The sequence below is a fragment of the Lampetra fluviatilis genome, chromosome 21 (genome assembly GCF_964198595.1).
Source record: "Lampetra fluviatilis chromosome 21, kcLamFluv1.1, whole genome shotgun sequence".
Classification (NCBI taxonomy): domain Eukaryota; kingdom Metazoa; phylum Chordata; class Hyperoartia; order Petromyzontiformes; family Petromyzontidae; genus Lampetra; species Lampetra fluviatilis.
Window position 1 is genome coordinate 2,577,674 of NC_136295.1, and position 24,581 is coordinate 2,602,254.

At 51.3% G+C, this 24,581-nt stretch overlaps 1 protein-coding gene across 4 annotated transcripts in view; it reads left to right on the plus strand.

The window, feature by feature from the left end:
* Positions 1-23,484, plus strand: part of LOC144938132 (phosphatidylinositol 5-phosphate 4-kinase type-2 alpha-like) — a 203,688-nt gene extending 180,204 nt beyond the window's left edge. For 2 of the 4 annotated variants that reach the window (XM_078865847.1, XM_078865848.1), the window contains 4 exons: positions 1,059-1,172; positions 18,861-19,185; positions 21,358-21,461; positions 23,140-23,484. In XM_078865847.1, coding sequence (XP_078721973.1) covers positions 1,059-1,172; positions 18,861-19,185; positions 21,358-21,461; positions 23,140-23,220 — 624 coding nt within the window. In that variant the 3' untranslated portion in view covers positions 23,221-23,484. The remainder of the gene's footprint in view (positions 1-1,058; positions 1,173-18,860; positions 19,186-21,357; positions 21,462-23,139) is intronic. The other 2 variants (XM_078865849.1, XM_078865850.1) reach the window with 1 other exon arrangement.
* Positions 23,485-24,581: the final 1,097 nt, after the last annotated feature.

The window sequence follows — 24,581 nt, forward strand, 5'->3', positions numbered from 1 at the left end:
GAGTTGGTGATGTAAAATAACGTATTTATTGTTGTTAAATATATGCTGCATTGCCGTACTATTTCCAAAATTTATCAGCGTTATTCCTATTAAAAGTTTTATTTTTCGTCCATCGTAGAACCCTGTGAGAAGGACGCTACCACCACGGGGTAATAGTTGGCACATTGAACTTGCTATCAAGGTCGCCAGTTCAATCTCCCGGTGTGGCAGTTCTATTCAGTTGCGGCAAAGGGCCACGTTGCAACAATGGGTCGCCAAGGTGATGAGCTGTTGACTAACTCGCCTACGAAAACATTCGTTGTGATTTCACCTCTACTTTGGGTGTTTATCACTCAGCGGGCCTCTTAATTCCTGGCATGTAGGTATAATGTTTGTGCGCTGTCAAGGGCGTTTTGACAGACATCGGTCATCCAACAATGTGTTTGTGCAAATCGTTAGCTCTTTGTTGGAGCTGGACTCGGGTAAATTAATTAGTTAAACTACACGCGTAACAAAAAAAAGGATGTCATTTGCAGTGGCATGCCAGCCTTTGTTTAAAGCTTTGTCGTCAGTAATGCAGTCGAGTAGAACAAGTGGCGCTGATTACGACGCGCGGTTCAACGCAGGAGTGTGTACCGCTTTTTCTAAAAATAAAAACGAATCCGCCGACCTTCATCCAACTAGCGCACACATTTGTCAATGTCACTGTCTAGCGTGTGTGCTCTTCCTCACGTACACCCATCGGTCCGTCTGTACACCTTAGCCTATAATGCGTTGCAATTGCGTCACGGCATTCACGGCGCGGCCCCCCCCCCCGCCGACACGGTGGGGCTGAACTTTGTCGGCTCGGGCGCCGCGTCCCCCGCGCCGCGTTCCCCCATACACACCGCAGTAAACAAGCCGTCGAGAGAGAGAGGGCTCGTTACAGGCGCGGGTCACCGCAGCGATGCATCACGGGAGTGATGGGCGTGTTCCAAACCACCTCGCTTTCCCCCCTTCTCTCCACTCCCCCTCCCCCCTCGTAGCGCGTGTGTTTTGGTTGCTCACTCACTCGTGTGCGCGTGCGTGTTTCTTCGCAGGCGAAGGAGCTGCCCACGTTCAAAGACAACGACTTCATCAACGAGAAGCAGAGGATCGTGATCGGAGAGGAGAACAAGAAACTCTTCCTCGAAAAGCTGAAGAGGGACGTGGAGGTAAACCCAACACCGCCTCCCACATCGTCGCCATCGTCGCTATTGCCTCTGCCGTCCAAAATCCATCGCGTGGGGGGGCAGGGTGACTCGCGCTCCCACAATCCACACCGCTCTCCCGCACCTCGCGACTTCCTGTCGAGCAGCCTCGCGCCACGCACGCCCCCCCCCCCGCGAATTTCAAATGGCTCTACAAAATGTAAAACCGTCGACATTTAAACCCCTCCAATATTAAATGGGGGTTTGCTGTACTTGAAAAAATCAATCCCAGAGGCCCAGTGCACTGAGCCGACCCCTGACCCTCGTGTTTAAAGCCATAACGCTCGTGATCACGAATGGGATATCCTACTCGCCATGCTCGACAGAGCGTCTGTGTTCACCCATGCCAAATAGCCCCAACGAACACGCAGCGTCGTGCCACATCCGACCTATGCAGCACTGCACGCGCCCGAGTTTATTTCATTGCTGCCTACACTTTCTGTAGCATTGGTGACCGATCGATAAAGCATTTATGTCCCCCCCACAAAGACAAAGATCCCCCGTGTAGCCTTAATAGACTTTCGGGGCAAGTACTGTTAGCGAGCACCTATGAAGGCCGACACGGAACATGAGGGAATGGGTAGCCAGCACCATGCCCGGCCGCCATGGTCTCCCAAGTGGCGATGTTGACACATCGTCGGGTTCGTGGCGCAGCGCGCTGACCGCTACGCCACTACGCCACTGCCACAACTCAAGGAACAACGAGCGTAGCTACGTAGCGTGAACTACACATGCTCGCAGATGAAACAAACACTCTTACTCAAGATAACCTGCCAAGTCGCATTGAGGCTGTGAGCGTATACACCTCCCGTTATCCTGGAATCTAACCCGGATCATCACATAACGCGGCGCGCTGACCGCTCCACTACACTGCCGCTCCCCCCCCCCCACACACATGCACAGCACCAGGCACGGGCCTCGCAGCAATGCGCAGCTCAGGGAACAAAGAACACCACGAGGTAATAACCCAGCAGTGGCCGCTCGACGAGACCGCGTGGCTCGGTGGGGAGGGGAAAATCTTGGCCGTCTCTGTTCTGCGGCCGTAGCTGCCCGCATCGTCCCCGGAGCTGCCGGCACGCGTGGTGACGTCCAATACCCAATTTTGAAAATTCAAGACCGGGAGCACACGGTCTTTACGTATAATGATAACGATGATACTTGAATTGTTTATCCAGGAGGAAAGCCTATCGAGACTCAGGACTCATTTTCCAGTCTGTTATTGTTTTGACATCCAGTCATTCGCAAAGGTGTAGGGTCAGTCAGTATCCCTGCAACAGCCATTCGTTTCTTGGGGGGATTTTTTTGCGGTGACTGGCAAGGAAATTGGGAAAATTAATAACGCTCTCACTGCAACCGTGTCCGCCCAGAGTCACCGTTGTGTAAGAGATAATGACTCGCCAGACGCTGGCCTGGTTTGAATGGCTCAGATTAATTGATTGCTCGAAATGCAACGCGATGCTGGGATGACCAAGCTTGCTGCAGCTACAGGTTTTTAACATTTCCTTTTCTCCTCCGCTCCACCCTCTGCATTGGTGATATCAATCTGGCGACGCAAAAAAAATAATAAACGTTAATCCCACCGTTTATAATCGGGCGTACGTGGTATAAAAAAATATTGCTTTCGTCATTTCAACGATGCACAGCCTACCTGGCGGTGACCACAGCTTGCGTAACGCGCGTGTGGAGAGAATCGCACGGTTCAGCGTCTAGTCCTGCTGCTGCTGGAACCACTCTCACATGCCGTGGCTTTGTCCAGGGGATTTGTAGTGCAGGGTGCTTATTATATCGTTGTATGCAGTATTCTCTCGTTTGTTGACTGTGAACTCACCTTGAATCTGTTGGCAGCTTAAGAAGATATGAGAAATTGCAGCCATGCTTTTATGTACAGAATCTATTTTGTATATTAACCCATTTTGTAAGTTAAGTTAAAACTAGAAACTATTTTTATTTTACCATGGAAGGCCCACTGAACTATATAGCTCTTTTTCAGAAGCGTGCTGACAAAGAGCTCTGTAGTTCAGTGATTCCTGACCCGGGTACCTTTCTGCGTAGACTGTGTGTGTTCTCCCCACTGTTGTGCGTGGGCTTCTTGTGGATTATCTTGTTTCCTCCCATAGCTAAGCAGAAAAAACATTCAGTGTGACTGTTATTGGCCAAACATCCCAATGCTCAAAGAATCACCCGCTAATTACTCAATTTGGGATTACACGCAGCAGCAGGAGCAGCAGCAGCAACATCGCCACCTACAGATAAAAACGTCTTAAGACTGGTTGAGGCTTTGCCACGTAAAAAGTGTAATAAGAACAATAATATAATGATAACAGGATAACTTAGTGCACACACACATTTTGGGACACTTGTTCTTATTAAAGATGCAAGCCCTGTCAGGCTGCAGCTGCATTATCATTACGGCTCAGACCCCTGGGCCGAAGCACCCACGCGTGAATTATCATTTTCTCCGATGCAAGGGGGCAGCTCGTAATCTACGCGACGTGAATATCAAGGCTGGCTGCTCGGCCGTTCAGACGGATTATACGGAGCCCTTGCTTCACACTTGTGTGCCTTCTCGTTCTCCTCTCGCTGTATTATATCGTCTTGATCGGTATATTCCAGTGGGTATTTAGCTTTTGAGGATACTCAAAACGTGATCGTCAACGGTGGCATGTAAGCGTCCATGTGAGGCTAATTCAAATGAAGTTTTTATTTTATAATTTCAGTTTTTCCTCATATTTCAGTTTTAAGAGAGCAAGCATGCACGACCTACAAATCACATTCTTTAGTATCATGCCCTTCACAATACAATTGTCACATAGCACTTGACAGATGGGCACATTAAAACGTATATAACATTACATCAATACAAATTTAAATCAGTCAACGTAATAAAAGGTATACAGATTGGTTCAACAAAAAAAAACCCATTATCAATCCACTCCCCAAGCGTGTAAGCAGACGCCATAAACCGGCCATCAAATAGTAGCGTCAAGCTGGCAGACAGATTAAGCCACAGGGATTTGTCTCAGACCAAAGAGGAGATGGGTGTTCAGCAACCGTTTAAATGTGCACAGCTCGTACGTACGAACAGAATGCTCATTTTCCGTTCTTTGTCATTCCACTGCTGGATGACGGCCTTCTCTACTCGGCCCTGGGGGTAGTTTGATCATAACGTCACCAGACCGGCTCCCATTTCACTCGCCACCGATGCTTGCCGTGCCGTCGCCGATGCTTCGTGGTGCTGTGCGCGAAATACTGCGACACCGCTCTATACCCGTAGCAAATCAAAACAAAAACTCACCGCCTTCCTCATGAACTCTCCATTACAACCTGAAGCTAAATGAGAATTTAAAGCTAAATTATAATTTCAATAACGATTTGACCAATGCCATTGCTAATGACGAGGGTGGTGGTGATGTTTTTGGCTTGAGTTTGGCACGCCACTGCCAACCAGGGCCGGAAACCACAAGGGCCCTGCTGCCTTGGGGCCTCCACCACCAGAAGGCCCTTTGCACCAGCCCAAAGGTCACTCTCCCTCATGGCATTGCCCAGCATACGGGCTCCCACACAACGGCTAAACCAAACTATAAACACATTTTTTTTGGTTTAACACGTAGGCCTCCTCGACCAATATTATTCATAATACTCTCCAACACACGGGTGTGTTGAAATTTTTCTATGACACACCGGTGGACTGAAGTGGTAACGAATTGGCGTTTGTTTACGTGAAGAATCCCTTACTAATTGACTGTGTCAGGTGGTGGAGGTTTACGCCACATTTATACTTACGCGATTTAACCCAAAAACCTTTATTATGAAATTGTTTTTTTTTTCACCAGGTAAGGCCCACAGAAAAGTGGATACTTATTGTAATGACCTCAGAAGGATGTTGGACAAAACCAACTCCCAACCAGGTGTTTGAACTCCTAAACTTTCCGACTGCGAGCCGCTTGCTCCAATTTTCCCCCTTCCCCCCCCTCCTGAGATAATTTGTGAGCAATATTGATTTAATGATATCAGCTCATTAAAACTAGGTAATAGACCACTGGTAAAATGTAATATGATGGTGATCCTTATCATATTGCATTGGTATTCGACCTTGAAGACCTTAACATTGTTTGGGATGTTTGTATAAGGATTTGGCACTATACCTTTGGCATACATGTATATTTAATCATCTGTATAGTCTGGAAAATTTCATGCAATCTATTTACTTTGGCTCCTGCACTCAGTAAGGGTGCTTATTAAATCAATGTATGCAGTCCTCACATTTGTTGACTGTGGACTCACCTTGAATGTGTTGGCAGCTTTGTATATTGACCCACGCTGTTAGTTAAGTTTAAACTATTTTTGTTGTACCAGGTAAGGCCCACTGAGCTATTTAGCTCATTTTCAGAAGTGACTTACCTACTCCTCTTCATCATCCCCTACGGGACGTGAGGCTACTTTCAGAAGAGACTTACCTACTCCTCTGGCTTATCATCTGGAAATGTATAACAACTAAATTGTAAAAAAAAGCACGTTGATTCTAAATGTGGACGGAAAAACCCGGAGGACCCCGGAGAAAATGCACGTGACCATGGAGAGAGAGAGACCCGTAAACTCCAAATATACAGGTGTCAGGGTCGGGGTCAAACCCACGACCTCCTGTACACCAGGCGAGGTAGATTACATCGCTCCACAGCAGCACCCCTCGTGGCATTGCACTGCCACAGCTAAACTAAACTATAAACAATGTTTTACCCTTTTTTATTTTCCCAGGTGACGCCCACTGAGCTGTAAAGTTCTTTTTCAGAAGCGACCTGGCGATCACAAATGATAGCTCAACGAAGTGGCTTATCACGTGGACATTTTTAATCGCTTTATCACCCCCCCCCTCCCATCCGATAGGAGATGGAGCCAGGCCTGCTGCCAACACAGTCCCTGCATTTCTGACTTGTTTCATATAGCAATCAGCCAGATGCTAAGCCACGGATCTCGGTGCTACTTGAGCACTCTGTGCAGGATTCGGCTCGCTTTCAATGCCATGCGATGTGCCGGGTGGAGGCTTTTCAAACTGTCCTGGACTGGCATCGATCTGGCATTGCTCCCATTGACCTTAAAGCGCAAAGCCCTCGCTTAGTAGCACGGCCACGTGGCCATCACAGAAAGTGGCCGGGACACCCTTGGAGTGACGTGGTGGTATTTAGAAGTCTGGTGTTGACAGACACGTGTTAATATATTCATTTGTAATTATAACTAAAGTGATAATATGTTAGTGTATCATAATGGTTCGTAAAGGTTCTCTAAAAAGTGTTTGGCTGTTATCAATTTCCACGTGATTAGCTGCGATGTTGAGCTGTGATTTGTGGCCAGGTCGCTTCTGAAAAAGAGCTGTAGAGCTCTCAGTGAGCCCTTTTTTGTAAAATAAAAAACAGTTCATAGTTTAGTTGTATACCAGCTTTACTACGCGGCTTCGCCCGGGACTTGGATTCACCATGCCCGTCCGCCTTTGTCTCTCCAGTGGCGATGTTCACACACCACACCAGTTACTCGTTTGAGGCTGAGTCGACCTAGGGGAGGCCCAGGGACCGGTTCAAATAATCGTCACCGGTGGTGGCCGTGAGCGGGAATCGAACTCGGGTCGCCGGGTTCGTAGCGCGGCGTAACGCTACCCGCTACACTACAATACGTTACGCTTCCACATGCGCGGGGTCACGTGACAGATTTGACGTCACAGCTCACTTGCTGTGCAAAAAATATATGCATTATTGAGTTCCCCCCCCCCCCCCCCAAAAAAAAAACCCACCAAAGTGTATTTAAAAAAAAAATTGTACAGTCTGGAAAGTACCCACATGGCAAATTTCAAGTTTGTTGCATGTCGGGAAGTGCGCTAAACATTTTGAACAGACACACATAATCACAACTTTGCCTTTATATATATATGGAGGTAATATGCCACGAGTTGTGTTTAACGCTTTGGAAGGACTGAGTACTGTGTGACGACCTTGCCCTCCCACACCCGTGCTGTGAGCAATGCAACGGATTAATTGATCGATGATCGGCTTCAGTGATGTTTGTGCCGAATCTTTGCCGCCACGTAAGTTCAATGGAAGAAGAAGAGGAAGAGGGCCCCCTCCCCCCCCCCGTAGGTGGATGTGGCTGAGTTGACGCGACCTTCAATGAGCACCTCGCGTGTCGTGTAAACATCAGCAGGCAATTGAGGTGTGCAGACAAAGGCAGCCAGGTATAGTGCATGCTAAAGACAAAGATCCCCTGTATAGCCTTAACAGACTGTTGGGGCGAGTGCTGTTCGTGTGTGCATGCCACACACACACCACTCCCTTGTGCATCATGGCAGCCTTAATAGCCGCTTGCTAACAACACTTGCCAATGCTATTAGGCTAAAAGGTGGATCTGTACAGTTATTTTATCGTTATTCACAAACTCGCGAATCGCGATTTTGGCTATCCACGAATCGCATCTGGAATTCTACACGGCTACTGCATCGAGAGAGAAAGTGATGAGATAGATTTATGAGGTAGAGTGATGAAATAATTTCCATATGTTTCATTGCTTATTTAGGGAAATTAATTTAAAATATTTCCGTAGACCAACATAATTATCCGTCAAATTTTCTCTTCACGAGCGTCTCCGGAACGTATCCCTCGCCAATAACGAGGGAACAACGTACGCGTTTATTGTGCGTGTGCAAATGTGTATTTTTTGACAATCGGTGCACACAGTGGTTAGAGCGCAGCGTCGTTACGATCCCTGGCGGCACGTTCAATTCTCGGCCGTGCATGAGCGTTGAACTTTGCCCCGTGCCGGCGGTGGACAGAAGCGGCGGACCGTGGTGGCGTGCGCACGGAGCAATTGTGCACGCTCAGTGGGCACGCGCCCACGCGGGGTAGACTTCACGCGAGCGGGGTCCTTTTGATGTGAGGCCCATTGAAGTGCGTCGTAAAGATAGGGATGGAGAAGCGATTGCAGAGGTCCCCGTGGGCGTTTGTGGGAGCGTGCGTGTGTGCGATGCGAGCCGTGGTACGAAACACGGTGGTCCCCCCCAACCTTTGTGAACCCATAGACCCACTTCCAGATGCATTTTCGCCGACCACCGTGCAGTAAAGAAACTGATGTTTTGTGAAATATTTTATCGTAAGGGTTAAACAGTTCTCTTGGACCACTTCCCATGGCCTTGCAAACCGCCGGTGGTCCCAGTGCGGTCCCTATGCTATCGGCTGTCGCCGTGCGGTCACTGTGCGGTCCCCGTAGTGCGGGCGGTCTCCGTGATGCCGGCGCTCCCCATGCGGTCTCTGTGACGCCGGTGGTCCCGTGCGGTCCCCGCCCAGTGCCCGTGCAGTCCCCGTGATGCCAGCGATATGCAGATTCTCAGTTGGGAACCACCGGTGTAGTGGTATCGGTCAGTGTGCTGCAGAGAGAACCTCTACTTAGAGATGTGTTTAGTCTAGAATGGGTGCCTGGTGCAAGGTGTAAATTCAGCATGAGGCACAGGTAGCCGGGGGCGGTGCTGGCCACTCCGACACCTCTCTTGCCGCTTCACTACGCGCTCGCTCGCCGCTGCTGCCTTCGACAGTCTGTTCATCTTCGCCTGGATGAGTTTGTGCGCGTGTCGTCTGTGTGCACGTGCATATTAGCGTCTTGTGTATAGCATAGTACGTGAAAAAAAGTGTTTTTTTTTCGTGCTGTACCGGTGTTGAGCCCACCCACGAGTGTAACGGAGTGATGTATTACCCACATTTGGCACGAGCAGATGCGCCGCACAAGGATATGATGCTCTGTGCAAAGAGAAAGATTGCCACTGCGCACTCTGCCGCTGCCCCCCCTCCGCGTGAGTTGCGTAGAATTAATGTAACGTGGCACAAACAGTCCACGCATAACGCCTGCTTTAAATCATCGCATCTGTACAAATATTTATTCGCGGAAGAATACTAGAGCAGACGAGGTGAGAAATCGCCTGAAAAAAGTCCTTCCCCCAGGCCTCCAAATGGCCCGGTTGGCTGTGAAAGAGGTTCAACATATGAATGTACGTACAGACCTCTTCAGCCGTGCAATATTGTATCAGTGAGAAACGTTTTCCCCGCTAAACTCAAACCAAATTAAACATTTTTTATTTTTCCAGGTAAGGCTCACTGAGCTGTATCGCTCTTTTTCAGAAGCAACCTGGCCATCACAAATTATTATCCGTAACCGAATAATACAATGAAAGTTAATTGACCGTCTCTAAGTAGATAAAACTCCAAGACTCGTGTAAATTAATGTTTTTTTTTGCTGCCTCCGGTTTAAGGTTGTCCAGAAAATGGGACACAACAATGAGATTGACATGAGGAGGCTGTTAAAAATTACTTGAGATTGTAGGCCACTCCAGGCCTCTGAGTGCACGTCTCGTGTTCAAAATCAATCGTCATGTGACTACCCAGAACCCTCACTTCTCTCTCTCATTCCGTGTTGTGACCTCGAATTTTTCGTGTCGTTATTTTCAGGGTTCCGTGCGTTCCTGTCTGCCGGCATTTCCATCCCATTCCGCGTCTCTCATTGCCTTCGACGTGGCTCTGCATGCTATCGGATTTCTCGGCCAACGTTCGCACAATCACTGCGATATCCACCGCAACGGTGTCAACTACCTCTCCTGGTATACATGAGGGTCTGGGTTCGATCCCGACCTTGACGCCGCTCTATATTTGGAGATTGCGTGTCTCTCCATGTGGTCACGTGGATTTTTCTCCGGTTTTTCCCCTCAACATTAAGAATCAACATCACGCGTTTATAGTATCTGACTGCTATAATTTTCCACGTGATAAGCCACTTCGTTGAGCAATCATTTGTGGCCAGGTCATTTCTGAAAAATATATGTAGAGCTCAGTGGGCCTTACCTGGTAAAATAAAACATTGTTTAGTTTTATTTTAGTTGTTTCATTGTTCTTGAGTGATTACATCCTCTTCGACATTGCGCTTCTCAAATTGAAGACGTCGCAAATGAAATCGAATTGATTCTCGTGGACAAATCTCCACGTGGCGCAGAGGTCCACCTGTCCTCGGCACGTTTAATATCGGAGGTTATCACGAGTTGGGTGAGACGCAAGTCACGTTTCAACATCACCCAGAGAGGACAAACCTTAATTACGGACAAAATCAGAAACAGAATATGCATTCGTGAGCTATAAAGCTCTTTGTTTACAGATGTCCGGTAGGGGCCAGTCAGAACGATGCAACAACAAACAAAATACAAAAACGCCATAGGAGTGCAAAGAATATAAATAACGAAACTAAATATCTTGACAAAGTCCCATCGGTGAACTCCTCCGGCAGACAAGGCTTGCATTGGCTGGGCCATGTAGCCCGTATGCCCAGCCTCCACATGCCTAAACAGCTTTTGTTCGGCTGGATAGAGGGGCCTAAATTGACGCGGTACGGGCTAGAGAAGAGATGGAGTGATGTGGTACAGGAGGACGTGGAGCTGAGTGGACCTGTCGATGACTGGTACCAGCGGTGTCAAGATCGGCCTCTGTGGAGGAGGATCGTGAAGGATGCGACTGGACAGTTTGAGGCAGTCGCCCTCCTGCAACAGCGGAAGGCAGAAGAGCGATGCTCACAACAACGAGCAGAGCGCCGGGCGGTTAAAACACAGCAAGTTGGCACAGTAGGGGGCACAGGTGGTGCATCAGCCAGTCATCTCAGTCAAGTCAACCTATGGCACATGGGTCTGTCCCGTGACCTCCTGCCAGCGGGCACTTAGCCTGGCACAAGCGCCATGGGATTTGCAGTGTGACAGTCGAACACATTGTGGATGAGACGAAACAGTGAGTAGAGTAGACTGATTTCTCAACGTGGGGGAAGGAATCAACCACGGTCGTAGCAATAGAAGAGTGGCAGGGAGCCGACTGACCACCACCGTTGAGTGAATCGGTGAGTGCCGGCTCACCAACGTGTCAAATAGCTGGAGTAGTAACATCAACAATAATAAAAACAACAATCATAATAACAACACAGCGCCCAGTGCTTAACTAATTAAGCGCGCGGTGAGCAATTGTGCAAATTAGCGAATTGCAAAAGTGCACATTTGCCAAAATTGCACGGCCCTCTCGTGAATTATATCAAACATCTTTAACTAATCAACTTTTATATTTATTTGCGCACAAAAACGTCTCGCTTGTTATGCTTGCCGTACCATAGTCGTGCACACGTTCAAAGTGGTAGGTTTTTTGTCATCATTAATATCGCGTTTTTTTTTTCATTATGGTCGAGTGTTTCAAATGGTGAAACCAAGACGTGTGTATTCATCTGCTAATTCACGCGCACATGCACACATTCACGTGAAGGAAGATCATCGGCATTGTTTGCCGCGGCCGCATGATCAATCCACTGCTGGATGAAGGCCTCCCCAAGCAGCCGCCACCTCCGATGAGCACGGTTGGCTGCATGCGGTGGCGAATGAAGTTCAACATACATATAGCACACGGGCAGCCCTGTTTAATTAAAAGTTTGAAGTCGCGTGTGGGATTGAGATGAAGTTATTTCGAGGAGCAGTCAAGGAGAAGCGCTTTCATTTGGAACATGCTGTGCTCCTATTACTCATATAAAATATTCATGCCTAAATTCTCACTGCTGTGTTTTTCCAGTAAAGGCAAAAACATAAAAATAGAATCCAGCTCGTGTCCAAGAGGGAACAATGTAAAGAGCTCCATTGCCTCCCCTCGGGCACTCCCACAGCGAGATGTTAACTCCCTTGCTTGTTATACAGGAGGTCGTGGGTTGATCCCGACCCCTGACACCTGCTGTATATTGGGAGTTTGCATGTCTCTTTCTCTCCCTGCGGGTCACGTGGATATTTCTCCCGGTCCTCCGGGTTTTCCCTCCACATTTAGAATCGACGCGCACGTAGAGTGTTTGGCTGCTGCTATAGATGTCCACGCGATAAGCCTCTTTGTTGAACTATCGTGTGTGGTAGCCAAAGAGCTACGTAGCTCAGTGGGCCTTACCCAGTAAAATAAAAATTCCTTATAGTTTGAGCATCGCTGTGCTGTCAAGAACGGTTATCCCCAGAAACATGCCCTGCAACCCAGCACTGGAGGCAGCGAGGGGGGTTGGTGGATCACGCAGACGAGTGGAACTCTCTTCCCTCCCGCGGGCATTGATGTCGCCGCCTCTTGGCTTGCCTGGGTGCGTGTGGCAGCGCAGCAAGTGGATTAATTTCCATCTGGATTGCTTCTGTACGGGAATCGAGTGTTTTCCCCTCCTCGCACACGTGGGATTTAAAAAAAAATATTGTGTTGTAATTAATGATGTAGGGTAAAGCAAAGTCCGCGATAACACGTGAGATGCGTATGCAGGCTGAACAAAGACTGTTCGCTCAATTGCATCATATCCAATTCGTATCCGTGTTATAAAAAAAGATCTTCCCTCATATATTCATTGCGTTATATCCAATTAGCGTTGTGAAAACATGCAGCGTTATAGGAGAACGGACTTTACTAATGACTGTAGTTGGCCAAATATCCCAATGTAGGATCACAGAGCTTGGGCAATTGTTGGTGCCGGTTCTGGCTGTGCCTCTGAATCTAAATCATTCCCTCTCTCTTGTAACAGTGAACGAAAATATGTCTGCGCTACAAATCGTAAATTATTATAACGCATTGTTATATTTTTGTTCCAACGAATGCGTTGCGCTTGCTTTGCTTTTGAAATTGTATTCATTTATTTGAGCGTGCGCACCGCTGGCAACGCAGCATCGCCCGTGGTTTAGGGTTGCAATTGAAGGCCGTTCGTGTGCCACTCTGGGTCAGCGTGGCTACTGAACGGAGGCTGCTTCATCTGAAAAAGGGCGCCAACCACAGCACTGGACTAATTACGAGAGGGAGCTTCAGTGCGCTGTGCTCAGCTGTGTGACGCGTCGCTCGTGAAGAGTGTCCTTAATTTACTCTGATGTAGGCTGGAAACTCAGAGGAATATTCCTTCGTGTTTTGTACATCCGACTCCTGATGCTGTAGCAATGAACAATGAACCCTAGCGAGTCTTAATTCTTCCTTTTGTTGTTGTTTTGTACGTATGTATTTGGAGCTTGTTTCGCACCGTACGTGACCAACCACGCTAATTGGAGACACGGGGGAAGGACTTCAAGCTAGACACAAAAAGCAGTTCTAAAGAAATCTGCGACGACTCCCGATCATCCGGCGCATAGCTCGGAGGTCATCGTTGTCTCTCCAGGGACGTGGCTCTGATATCCGTGGCCTTAATCGCAGCGACTCACTGCCACATGGCCTACCGGCGGGGGACAACTGACAGGCCAGAGACATGGAAGTGAAACACCACGAGGCTAATAGAACAATTATTATTCACAGCTGAGTGTGGTGGTGCATGGCTGGGTGAGGTGGTGCAGCCAGTAGCTGTGACGCGGATATTTGTGGGAATAGACGAGTGGATCATGATAATGTTTAAACTCCTAAACCTACAGGGCTGCAGTGGTGGCTTGGAGAAAACAATACAGCAAATGGTCTCATGAATCGGTCTGTGCAGACCTTTGGTATAACCTCGTGAGCGTGGGCTTTCTCCAGCTACTACTCCCCTTTTCTCTGACATGCAAAGCACTCCTTCAAAAAAAAAGGCAACAAAAACGTTTGGCGACTCTGCGTTTGGGCCAGCGGTGCACAAAGTACAAAGAGCAACATCAACAAAAGCCACAACACATTCGTCGATAACGGGCCCTGGAGCAGAGAGAGAGAGAGAGATCTCTTTGCTGTGAAGAAGGAGCCATTGCCACAAAATGTCACCTATTGTATGTTGTCCTCTATAGGGCAGTGCTATTGACGACCGTGTGGAATGCTTCAAAATCAACGTCAATAATTCGAACGCCTAAAAAGGCACCCCCGTGGCTCAGTGAGACTTCCCTGGATAATTCTAAGGCATTATTATTCCTGCCATCGTTATCGTTATTATTATTCCACACGGTGTGACATGCAAATGATGGCTTTCATAAAGACTTAAAAGCGGTGGTTTTGCTGGTGTGTCTGGGCCCAACATCCCAGCTGGGCACCACTTAACACGCGCGGGCACGGCTAACCACGCAGCTGTACATATGGATATATGTTAAAATTATTTCGCACTGTAGGTAGCCAACCGTGCTAACTGGAGGTGCGGGGGAAGGACAACAAACTAAACACAAAAAAGCAGTTCTAAATAAATTAGTTTTCTGTACAGATTATTTAAAATTGGACAGCTCCAGAGGCTTCCTAATCTCACAAGGAAGAGCGTTCCAGACGGCCGCAAAAGCGCTTCTGAAAGCACGCAATGCGGTGACCGCCTTTGTTCGATCGCCAGCCAAAAAGCCCCCGCTGCTGCTGCTGCTGCTGCGAGGATGATCGGAGTTGGCGTGGCTACGGTGTTTATGCGCCCTTGAGGAGCTCGGCTTGCGATGGCTCTCCCCCGCCACTCGGGTGTCACTTGGCGTCGCCCAGCCTCCCCGAACAATTGTTCACGGTCTAGCGGCAGCACCTCGTTTGTGTCTCAAGATGCTACGGGATGAAATTGCATTGTGCTGCTGCCCTATTGCTTGCTCGGATGGAAAGCAGCGGGGGGCGGGGGGGGAGCTAAGGTCGTGGGTTTGATCCCGACCCTGGCGCCTGCTGTATATTTGGAGTTTACGGTGTCTCTCTCCCTGTGGTCGCGTCGATTTTTCTCCGGGTCCTCTGTTTTTTCCCTCCACTTCTATACTCGACGTCACCACGCGCTGAGAGTATTTGGCTGCTGCTATAAATGTCCACGCGACGATAAGCCACTTTGCTGAGGTATCATTTGTGATGGCCAGGTCGCATTTCAAAAAAGTATAAAAACAGCTCAGTGGTCCTTACCAGTTTAGTTTTTTTGTTTAGTTCACAAAACGATTCCCATTGTTGCGTCTCAGTGGGTGGTTTCCCAGCCAGGCGATTGTGGGAAGGGTAATTGAATCGGAGCTAGCGCAAGAGCCAGCCGTGACGGGTCCCTGACGGACCACTCAGCCTCTCCCCCATTTCACTCCACACAGACTTCCCTCTCGCGATTGGCCGCCACGTGCAGGCGAAGCACAGTTTACTTTCTGATGTGAGATCTGGGCCAGCAGCTATGGGGGTGGTGGCGGTGGGGGCACTAAGGGAGAGAGGGGGTGGGGGGCGGCTTGTGTGGGTGGGCATCGGAACCCGACGACCCGAGTTCGATTCCCGCTGATGGCCACCCAACACCGGTGACGGTGAACTGAACCGGTTCTGGGCCTCCTCGAGGTCTACTCGGCCTCAAATAAGTACCTGGTGCGGTGCGTAGTAAGCAGCGCCACTAGGGAGACAAAGGCGGCCAGGTGTGGTGTCGGCCACACCCCCCCTCTCGTGTGCCGTGTCGACCTCCATCGATGCTGCTACTCGCTAACAGCCCTTGGCCCAACAGCCTGTTAAGGCTATATGGGGGGGGGGGGATCTTTGCCTTTTTGGGGAGCAGAACCCGACGACACGAGTTCGATTCCCACTGACGACCAACACCAGTGACGATTATCTGAACCAGTCCTGGGCCTCCTCAAGGTCTACTCAGCCTCAAATGAGTACTTGGTGTGGTGGGTAAACATTGGCGGCCACCCACACCCCGTGCGCCGTGCCGGCCTTCATAGGTGCTCGCCAACAGCACTTGCCCCTGCAGTCTATTAAAGGCTATGGGGCGGAAGGGGGGGGGGAGTGTCTTTGTCTGTGATTTCCTCTGGGAGGGACTATGCGATCGCGAGCGCCGAGCAGCTGAAATGTGGCGCCGAGCAACAACAGCTGACGTCTGATTCGGTGGAGCGGTAGGGGTTGGCGGGGGCGGTGGCCATCCAGAAATGAGAAAAGGAGCGCCGAGGAGCTGGAGGGAGAGGAGGAGGAGAAGGGGACGGAGGGCGCAGGGTTTTTATGCTCGCACTTGAAGCCAGGCGAGGCCCACTGAGCTATGCAGCTCTCTTTCAGAAGCGGCCTGGCCACAAGCGGTTGCTCAGTGAAGTGGCTTATTGTGTGCAAATTTAAAGTAGCAACCAACAACTCTGAACGTTTGATGTTGATTCTAAATGTGGAGGGAAAAACAGGAGGACCCGGAAGAAAAGCCACGCGACCACAGGGTGAGAGAGAGAGACGCAAACTCCAAATATACAGCAGCAGGCGTCAGGGTCGAACCGATGCCTATATACCAAGGGGAGGTCGTTACCATAGAGAGTGCCTACGATCAAGTCGCTCGACGTTCTGCCACTCTGCGTGGTGAGTGTTGTGGGTGCCTCATCAGTTTGGTTCTAATTCACATTGGGTCAAACGTCAAATGTGAATTATCCTACATGCGCGATCGGTGTCGCTTGACGGAACGAAGATCTCCCTTGCAAGCGCGGTGCAACAACCACACTTTGTGTTAAGAGTCTTTTGGGCGACCTCTAGTCCACATGGTATGGGGCAGCACTCACGTCGATTGCGCGCGTGCAGTCTTCCTATTCGGCGTTCCCTGCCGCTTGCTGCTGCTGATGATGAGGTCGCCGAACCGCGACGGAAACAGCGATTCATCCCCTGTCTCCGATGAGCACAGTTGGCTACGTACGACGCGAAAATGAACCACGATACCTCGCTGATCTCGTCAAGGAGCATAAACCATCACGTGAACTCCGGTCATCCTCGCAGCAACGGCTCACCGCATCGCACGCTTTCAGATGCTCTTCTGCGGCCGTCTGGAACTATCTTCTTTCCGATTATTTGGAAGCCACTAGAGCTATGCACTTTTAAATCGAGTTTGAAAACTCATTTCATTATAACTTAATTTTGTGTTTAGTTTGTTGTCTTTCCGCCACAGCTCCAATGAGCAGGGTTAACTATGTACGGTACGAAAGAAGTTCAACATACGTACATACATACGTCTCTCTGGACGACCTGGGAGCATTCGGTTCATAGGCAACCGGATGCTGCTGGCTGTGATGCGTGTGGCCTGTAACACAGCAGACTTGCTCCGTGGCTGTTTGCCCCAAGGTCACCCTGAGGTCGCCATCTCCTGGCTTGCCACGGTATGATGGCCGTGTATCTCGTGGATTAATTTCCATTTATATTTCATCTTCACGGGGATCGGGCGTTGACCTCCACCGCCCCCCCAACCACCCACTCTCACATGTGTGGGTCTCTGTACACCCTGCTAAGATCCTGGCGATCCACACTCTCATTTAGCTGGCCGCGCAAAAAACACGAGTTGTTCATCGATTCGCTCAACCTGGTCTGAACCGCCAACTCGGGTTCACTCAGCCCAAAACGTCCTTGTGCAATGTGGACGACGTTACGCGCGGAGGCAAGGGCAGCAGAGCAAAGGTATGGACCCACCACCGCCTCCCCCCAACCCTCTATCCCCCCGTTCCGCCAGCCTTCAGTAGGTGCCCGCTAGCCACACGCGCCCCACCAGCCCAGCCTGGCCACATGTGGGATCTCTCCGTCTTTTGTCTTTAAACATGGATGGCAGATGTACGGGCTCACGGACTGTGCGGCTTCTTGGCAGGTTATTTTGAGCGAGTGTGCGTTTGTTTTATTAGCGGGCTGCTGGACGCGAGCGTGTGTGTTTGGCGCTACGTAGCTACGCGCATCGTTCCTTGGGTTGGAGCGGTGGCGCAGCGGTTGGCGCGCTGCGCCACAAACCCAGCGATCAGAGTTTGATTCCCGGCTCACGGCCAGCGTCGGTTACGAATATCTGAACTCTGTCCTGGGCCTTCCCTAGGTCGTCTTAGCCTCAAATGAGTACCTGGTGCGGCGTGTAAACATCGCCAGTCAGGAGACAAAGGGGGCCGGGCGTGGTGCTGGCCACCCTCGTGTGCCGTTCCGGCCTTCATAGGCGCTCGCTAACAGCACTTGCCCCAACAGTCTGTCAATGCTATACGGGGGGGGATCTTTGTCTCTGTTCTTTGGAGGGTGTGGGGCGGTGGGGGGGTTGTGATCTTTTGGCAGGCATTGAGTGCGAACGTCAATCGGCATTTAAACTAAATGTCTCGGCACCCCCCATACCCGGGGCGCATGGATTTTATAAACAGGTGGTGGTCACGGTCGAGTTGTAGCGTACTTTTATTTTAAATAAAATGTGTTTGTGTAAGTAATGGGTTTTTGTTTTTTACGTGCGCGTGCGCGACGTGAATTCGGTCGGCACAACCGCCGGCCTGGATGATGGGTCGTGGAGTCGCAGGAATCTCAACGGGGGATGTTGCCGACGTGGGGAGGCCTTCATCCAGCAGAGGATAGACCATAGCTTACTGCCACCTTGCATCCCGCCACCTTGCACTGCGCCGCCGTGCATTGAGCCACTTCGCATCGTGACGCAGGAGTGTGATGAGAGGCTGCGATGCATCTGACATCCGCCACTCACCCAAACAACCTTGTCACCCACTCACCCACCCACCTGACCAAACCACCTCCCACCCACACGACCTACCCAACCCACTCAACCGACCAACCCACCAATGAGACCAACCTGACCCACCCACCCACTCACCCGATCAACCCACCCGACCAGGAGCAACCCCTGGGCAGGGAGCTGGCTTTCTAGGGGGCTTGGGGCCAGTGGGTGAGCAGGGGGGGGTACCCCTAAGTTTCCGCGCTCGCCTCTCTGACTTGTCGTTAACTCCGGTCGCGTGCGCGCGTGTGTGTCCCCCCACCCCGCGTGCAGTTCCTAGCGCAGCTGAAGATCATGGACTACAGCCTGCTGGTGGGCATCCACGATGTGGAGCGCGCCGATCAGGACGACGACGACGTGGAGGAGGGGGAGGAGGGCGGCGAGGGCGGGGAGGAGGGGGAGGGCGGCGCGGAGTGGGCGGGGGGCGACGACGAGACCGGGTCGGACGCCAACGGCTCGGGCGGCCCCGCCGGGGTGGTGGGCTCCTACGGCACGACGCCGCCCGACTGCTCGGGCTTCTCCGTGGCCGCCTACAAGCCGATGGGGCCCGGCGAGTTCGACCCCAACACGGACGTGTACGCGCTCAAGGCCCACGAGAGTGAGTCCCCCGCCACCATCGCCGCCGCCATCGCCGCCGCCCTCCCTGCCAATGAGTTAATTTGCGAGGAGTTTAGACGGGCGCTACGGTGCCTAGGAGATGTTAACTCCCTCGCCTGGTCTACTGGAGTTTGTGGGTTCGATCCCGACCCCTGACGCCTGCTGTATATTTGGTTTTTTCCCTAATTTAAAATCAACGTGCATTTAGAGTATTCGGCTGCTATAATTTTCCACGTGATAAGCCACTGTGTTGAGCTATCATTTGTGCAATATAACTCAGTGGGCCTTACCTGATAAAAAATATTTATATCTAGTTGAGTTTTAGTATAGCTATTTAATTATTCTCAGTGATTACATCCCGACCCCTTGACGCCTGCTGCGGTGTATTTGGAGTTTGCGTGTCACTCTCTCCTTCTCCGGGTCCTCACGGTTTTTTCCCCTCCACGTTTAGAATCAACTTCGCGCGTTTAGAGTTTTTTGGGCTGCTGCTGCTCTAAATGTCTACGTGACGATAAGCCACTTCCATTAAGCTATCATTTGTGATAGCCAGAGTCGCGTCTGCAAAAGAGCTATATAGCTCAGTGGGCCTTATCTGGTAAAATTAAAAAAAAATTTGTTTAGAGTGCATGGGGGTATTTAGTTTTTTAAACAAATTGCTGAGCACAGGCCCTGAAGGTCCAAAACTTCGAGCAGTCAGCAACAAACAGCTGCAGCCCGCTAGGGTACTAATATTATTGTTGCGGGTGAGTGTGATGAGTGTGTGGTTGTGACCTGCAGTGTGGTGAGCAGGTGAGTGTGATGAGTGTGTGGTTGTGACCTGCAGTGTGGTGAGTGGGTGAGTGTGATGAGTGTGTGGTTGTGACCTGCAGTGTGGTGAGCGGGTGAGTGTGATGAGTGTGTGGTTGTGACCTGCAGTGTGGTGAGCAGGTGAGTGTGATGAGTGTGTGGTTGTGACCTACAGTGTGGTGAGCAGGTGAGTGTAATGAGTGTGTGGTTGTGACCTGCAGTGTGGTGAGCAGGTGAGTCTGATGAGTGTGTGGTTGTGACCTGCAGTGTGGTGAGTGGGTGAGTGTGATGAGTGTGTGGTTGTGACCTGCAGTGTGGTGAGCAGGTGAGTGTGCTGAGTGTGTGGTTGTGATCTGCAGTGTGGTGAGTGTGATGAGTGTGTGGTTGTGACCTACAGTGTGGTGAGTGTGCTGAGTGTGCTGAGTGTGTGGTTAAGACCTGCAGTGTGGTGAGCTGGTGAGTGTGATGAGTGTGTGGTTGTGACCTGCAGTGTGGTGAGTGGGTGAGTGTGATGAGTGTGTGGTTGTGACCTGCAGTGTGGTGAGTGTGCTGAGTGTGTGGTTGTGACCTGCAGTGTGGTGAGCTGGTGAGTGTGATGAGTGTGTGGTTGTGACCTGCAGTGTGGTGAGCGGGTGAGCGTAATGAGTGTGTGGTTGTGACCTGCAGTGTGGTGAGTGGGTGAGTGTAATGAGTGTGTGGTTATCACCTGCAGTGTGGTGAGCGGGTGAGTGTGCTGAGTGTGTGGTTGTGACCTGCAGTGTGGTGAGTGGGTGAGTGTAATGAGTGTGTGGTTATCACCTGCAGTGTGGTGAGCGGGTGAGTGTGCTGAGTGTGTGGTTGTGACCTGCAGTGTGGTGAGCGGGTGAGTGTGCTGAGTGTGTGGTTATCACCTGCAGTGTGGTAAGCGGGTGAGTGTAATGAGTGTGTGGTTGTGACCTGCAGTGTGGTAAGCGGGTGAGTGTAATGAGTGTGTGGTTGTGACCTGCAGTGTGGTGAGTGGGTGAGTGTAATGAGTGTGTGGTTGTGACCTGCAGTGTGGTGAGTGGGTGAGTGTGATGAGTGTGTGGTTATCACCTGCAGTGTGGATGAGTCGAAACAGTCGGTGTCTGATAAACCGAGTCCTCAACATGGGTGGAGGAAGCGATGAGTGAAGTCCCCGGGAACAGTGGCCATGGTGGTAGCAATAGAAGAGTGATCAGGAGGTGGCCGACCGCCGACGAGCGAGCCAGCGGGTGAAGTGGCTCGGCGAGTCGCCGTTCGTCAACCACCACGACCGCTCGACGGTGAACTCCACCGAGCGCGGCGACGTGGCAACACGCACGGCGCGTGTGACCCCTGACCCTCTCCCCGCTCCCCACCGCCCCCCACCCCCCCCTTCCCCAACAAGGTGCTCCGCGGAAAGAAGTTTACTTCATGGCGATCATCGACATCCTCACTCACTACGACGCCAAGAAGAAGGCCGCACACGCAGCCAAGACTGTGAAGCACGGGGTAAGAGTCGGCCCTCGCTGGGCCTTCACAGCACGACTGCTCATGGCACTGCAGCCGTCACCGGGTGACAGTGCCACGAGCCCGACCTGTCACCCACGCGCCCTGGCCAATTGGCCGCTGCCGCACCCAGTAGAGTGTTTGCGCGTGGCGGTTTGGCCACTCAAGCCAGGCGATGAAGACGTTCGATATAGTGGCGTTGTTGTCCTCTGTGCTGTTCGCCTCGTGGCGTCGTTCTCTGGTCTAACACCGGTGGTGACACGAGGCCGTAGGGGGGAGGCTGTCTGGTGGAGGCCAATCGGTTTGCATGTTTTGCCACAATTATGAGTGGTTAAGGCAGACTTGATCCCTTGCAATAGTTGTGAGTGTCTAGTTGGTGTTTGAACATCTTAACACCTCCTGTGTTATTGCCAGAAAGTTCTTGTGTTTTTTCATCATTTTGTTAGTACTGGCACAAAAGGTCCCATAGACATAGCCGTAGCTGTCAGTCGACAGTCATAAATCCGACCTCATCACACGCGGTCACGTGTTTCTTAATCTTGAGTGCATTTGCTCACGCCCGAAGCATAGTGAAGAATCGCCCTACGGTGAAACCAGTTTAACGCTTTCTCTTTTGTCCGGGAACCTTTTTGGCACGTGGTGGTCGTGGTGTAAACCGCCATTTTCCATAGACGTTAAAGCTAAACTAAACTATATTTTTATTTGACCATGTAAGGTTCCACTGAGCTGTACAGCGCTTTTTCAGAAGCATCCTGGCTACATATCATAGCTCAACGAAGTGGCGTATTACTTGGGAAATTAATACTAGTCAAATAACTCGAAATGCACGTTGATTCTAAATGTGGAGGGGAAAAACCGTGAGGACCTGGAGAAATATCCACACGACCACGGGGAGAGAGACACCCGCAAACTCCAAATATGCAGCAGGCGTCAGGGGTCAGGATCGAACCCACGACCTCCTGTATATCAGACGAGGTAGTTAACATACGCTCTGACAAGGTGTATGTACGTATGTTGAACTTCTTTTGCACCGAATGTAGCCAACCATGCTAATCGGGGATGTGGTCCTGCTGGGATCACACGACCACCTCTGTCGCGAGCACCGAACTCTACACGGCACCGCACACACACACGCACGCGCACACGCCCACACACGCACGCACACACGCGCACGCGCACACGCGCACACGCACACACGGGGGCCGTAGCACCCACAGCCGTTCTTGCGCTGTCGCCTCCGTAGCGCGGGTGTTTGTTGGGTGAACCGCATCGGGCGTGTGTGCGTGTGTGTGTGTGTGCGTGTGTGTGTGTGCGTGTGTGTCCGAGGCTAGCTAGGGGGGGGAGAGTCACATTCCAGGTATGAATACGAATTTAGTTGGCAGTGTTTGCTGTCATCAACACAGCCTGAGCGATTGGATGCGTCATGCGGTTTGATCGCGCAACGATGATGAAAACTGGCAACAAAAATGATGATGATTACAACGATGATGATGACAATGACGATGGCAGTGACGATGATGATAACTATGATGATGATAACGACGATGATGATGACAACAATGATGATGATGACAATGATGACGATAATGATGATGACGACAGCGATGAGGATGATCACGATGACAACGACGACGATGACGATGATGATTTTGATGGTGTGTGTGGTGTTATCTGTACGCAGGCTGGAGCGGAAATTTCGACGGTGAACCCTGAGCAGTATTCCAAGCGATTCCTGGACTTCATGGCGAGCATTCTAGAATAGCTTCAATCCTGCCTCCTGGCCTTCGCTTAAAGGCTACAACGTGAATAGTGTATTATTGATATTATTAATATGGTTATCATTATTATTGTCAACAAGTTGATGAGTAAAGTGGGACAATGTTGTTACATAAAAAAAGAGAAAAAAAAACATTTTTTAAAAAAATGTTTGTTGTTCCAGTGAGTTTTACGCAGCAGAACTTGTGACAGAGTCGTGGAGAGGCGGATATGATGTGGGGGAGTGAGGGAGAGAGGGAGCGGGAGGGTACGGGGAGGGCCGGGGGGGAGGGGGGTGATATGAGTGTTTTTTTCTGCCATTGCCTTTGCACTAGTTCCGTTAACACCACGACACGACACGCGGGGGTTGGGGGTGGGTGGTAGACGGCGAGGGATGCAGACTAACGGAGCGACTACTGCGAGTGTGCGCGCGCCGCCTCCTCGTCAGCCGAGCCTTTCATCTTTCCTCTTTCTCTCTGCGGGCCACCGGTGGGCGACCTTTAATCAATCACCACGTCGACCGGTTGCCGTGCGTCGCTTCATGCAGGCCTCGTGGGGAAATGTTCCCCTTAATCTCACGATACAACGACGTGGGTCACCCGCGAGTTCATTCCACGTCTCCTCTCGCTCGCTTGCCGCTCGCTTGCCGCTCGCTCGCCGCTCACTCGCTCGCCAGCCGCACGGACGACGAGACGGCTCTTGCTGCGACGGCGGCTCTTGCCGCGGCAGAAGTGGGATGAGCGACCACGGCACGCGGGGACCCACGGCACGCGGGGACCCACGGCACGCGGGGACCCACGGCACGCGGGGACCCACGGCACGCGGGGACCCACGGCACGCGGGGACCCACGGCACGCGGGGACCCACGGCACGCGGGGACCCACGGCACGCGGGGACCCACGGCACGCGGGGACCCACGGCACGCGGGGACCCACGGCACGCGGGGACCCACGGCACGCGGGGACCCACGGCACGCGGGGACCCACGGCACGCGGGGACCCACGGCACGCGGGGACCCACGGCACGCGGGGACCGCATTCCCGTGTCATGAGCGCGCTCAGCTCAGCTCCCGAGCCGGCTGGACGCGAAGTTGATGGCTCGTCGGCTGCAGCCTCCCCCCTGGTGGTTTCCCGCGGGGGCGTTAGGAGAAGCGCCCCGCTGTAGAGTGGACAGCGCATGCCCCGTGGCATCGGTTTCCCAGGTGTTGGCCTGCTGTGTGCCGTCATCTGGCCAGATCTGGAAATATTTGAAATGTTTCCCGTGACTAAATTGCAACGGCAAAAAAATGACAGATTTTCTTCGTTTTTTTTCTTACCCCGAGTCTCGGGTCTCATGCACAGACGAGAGAGATTGCGTCCCAGCGGCGAG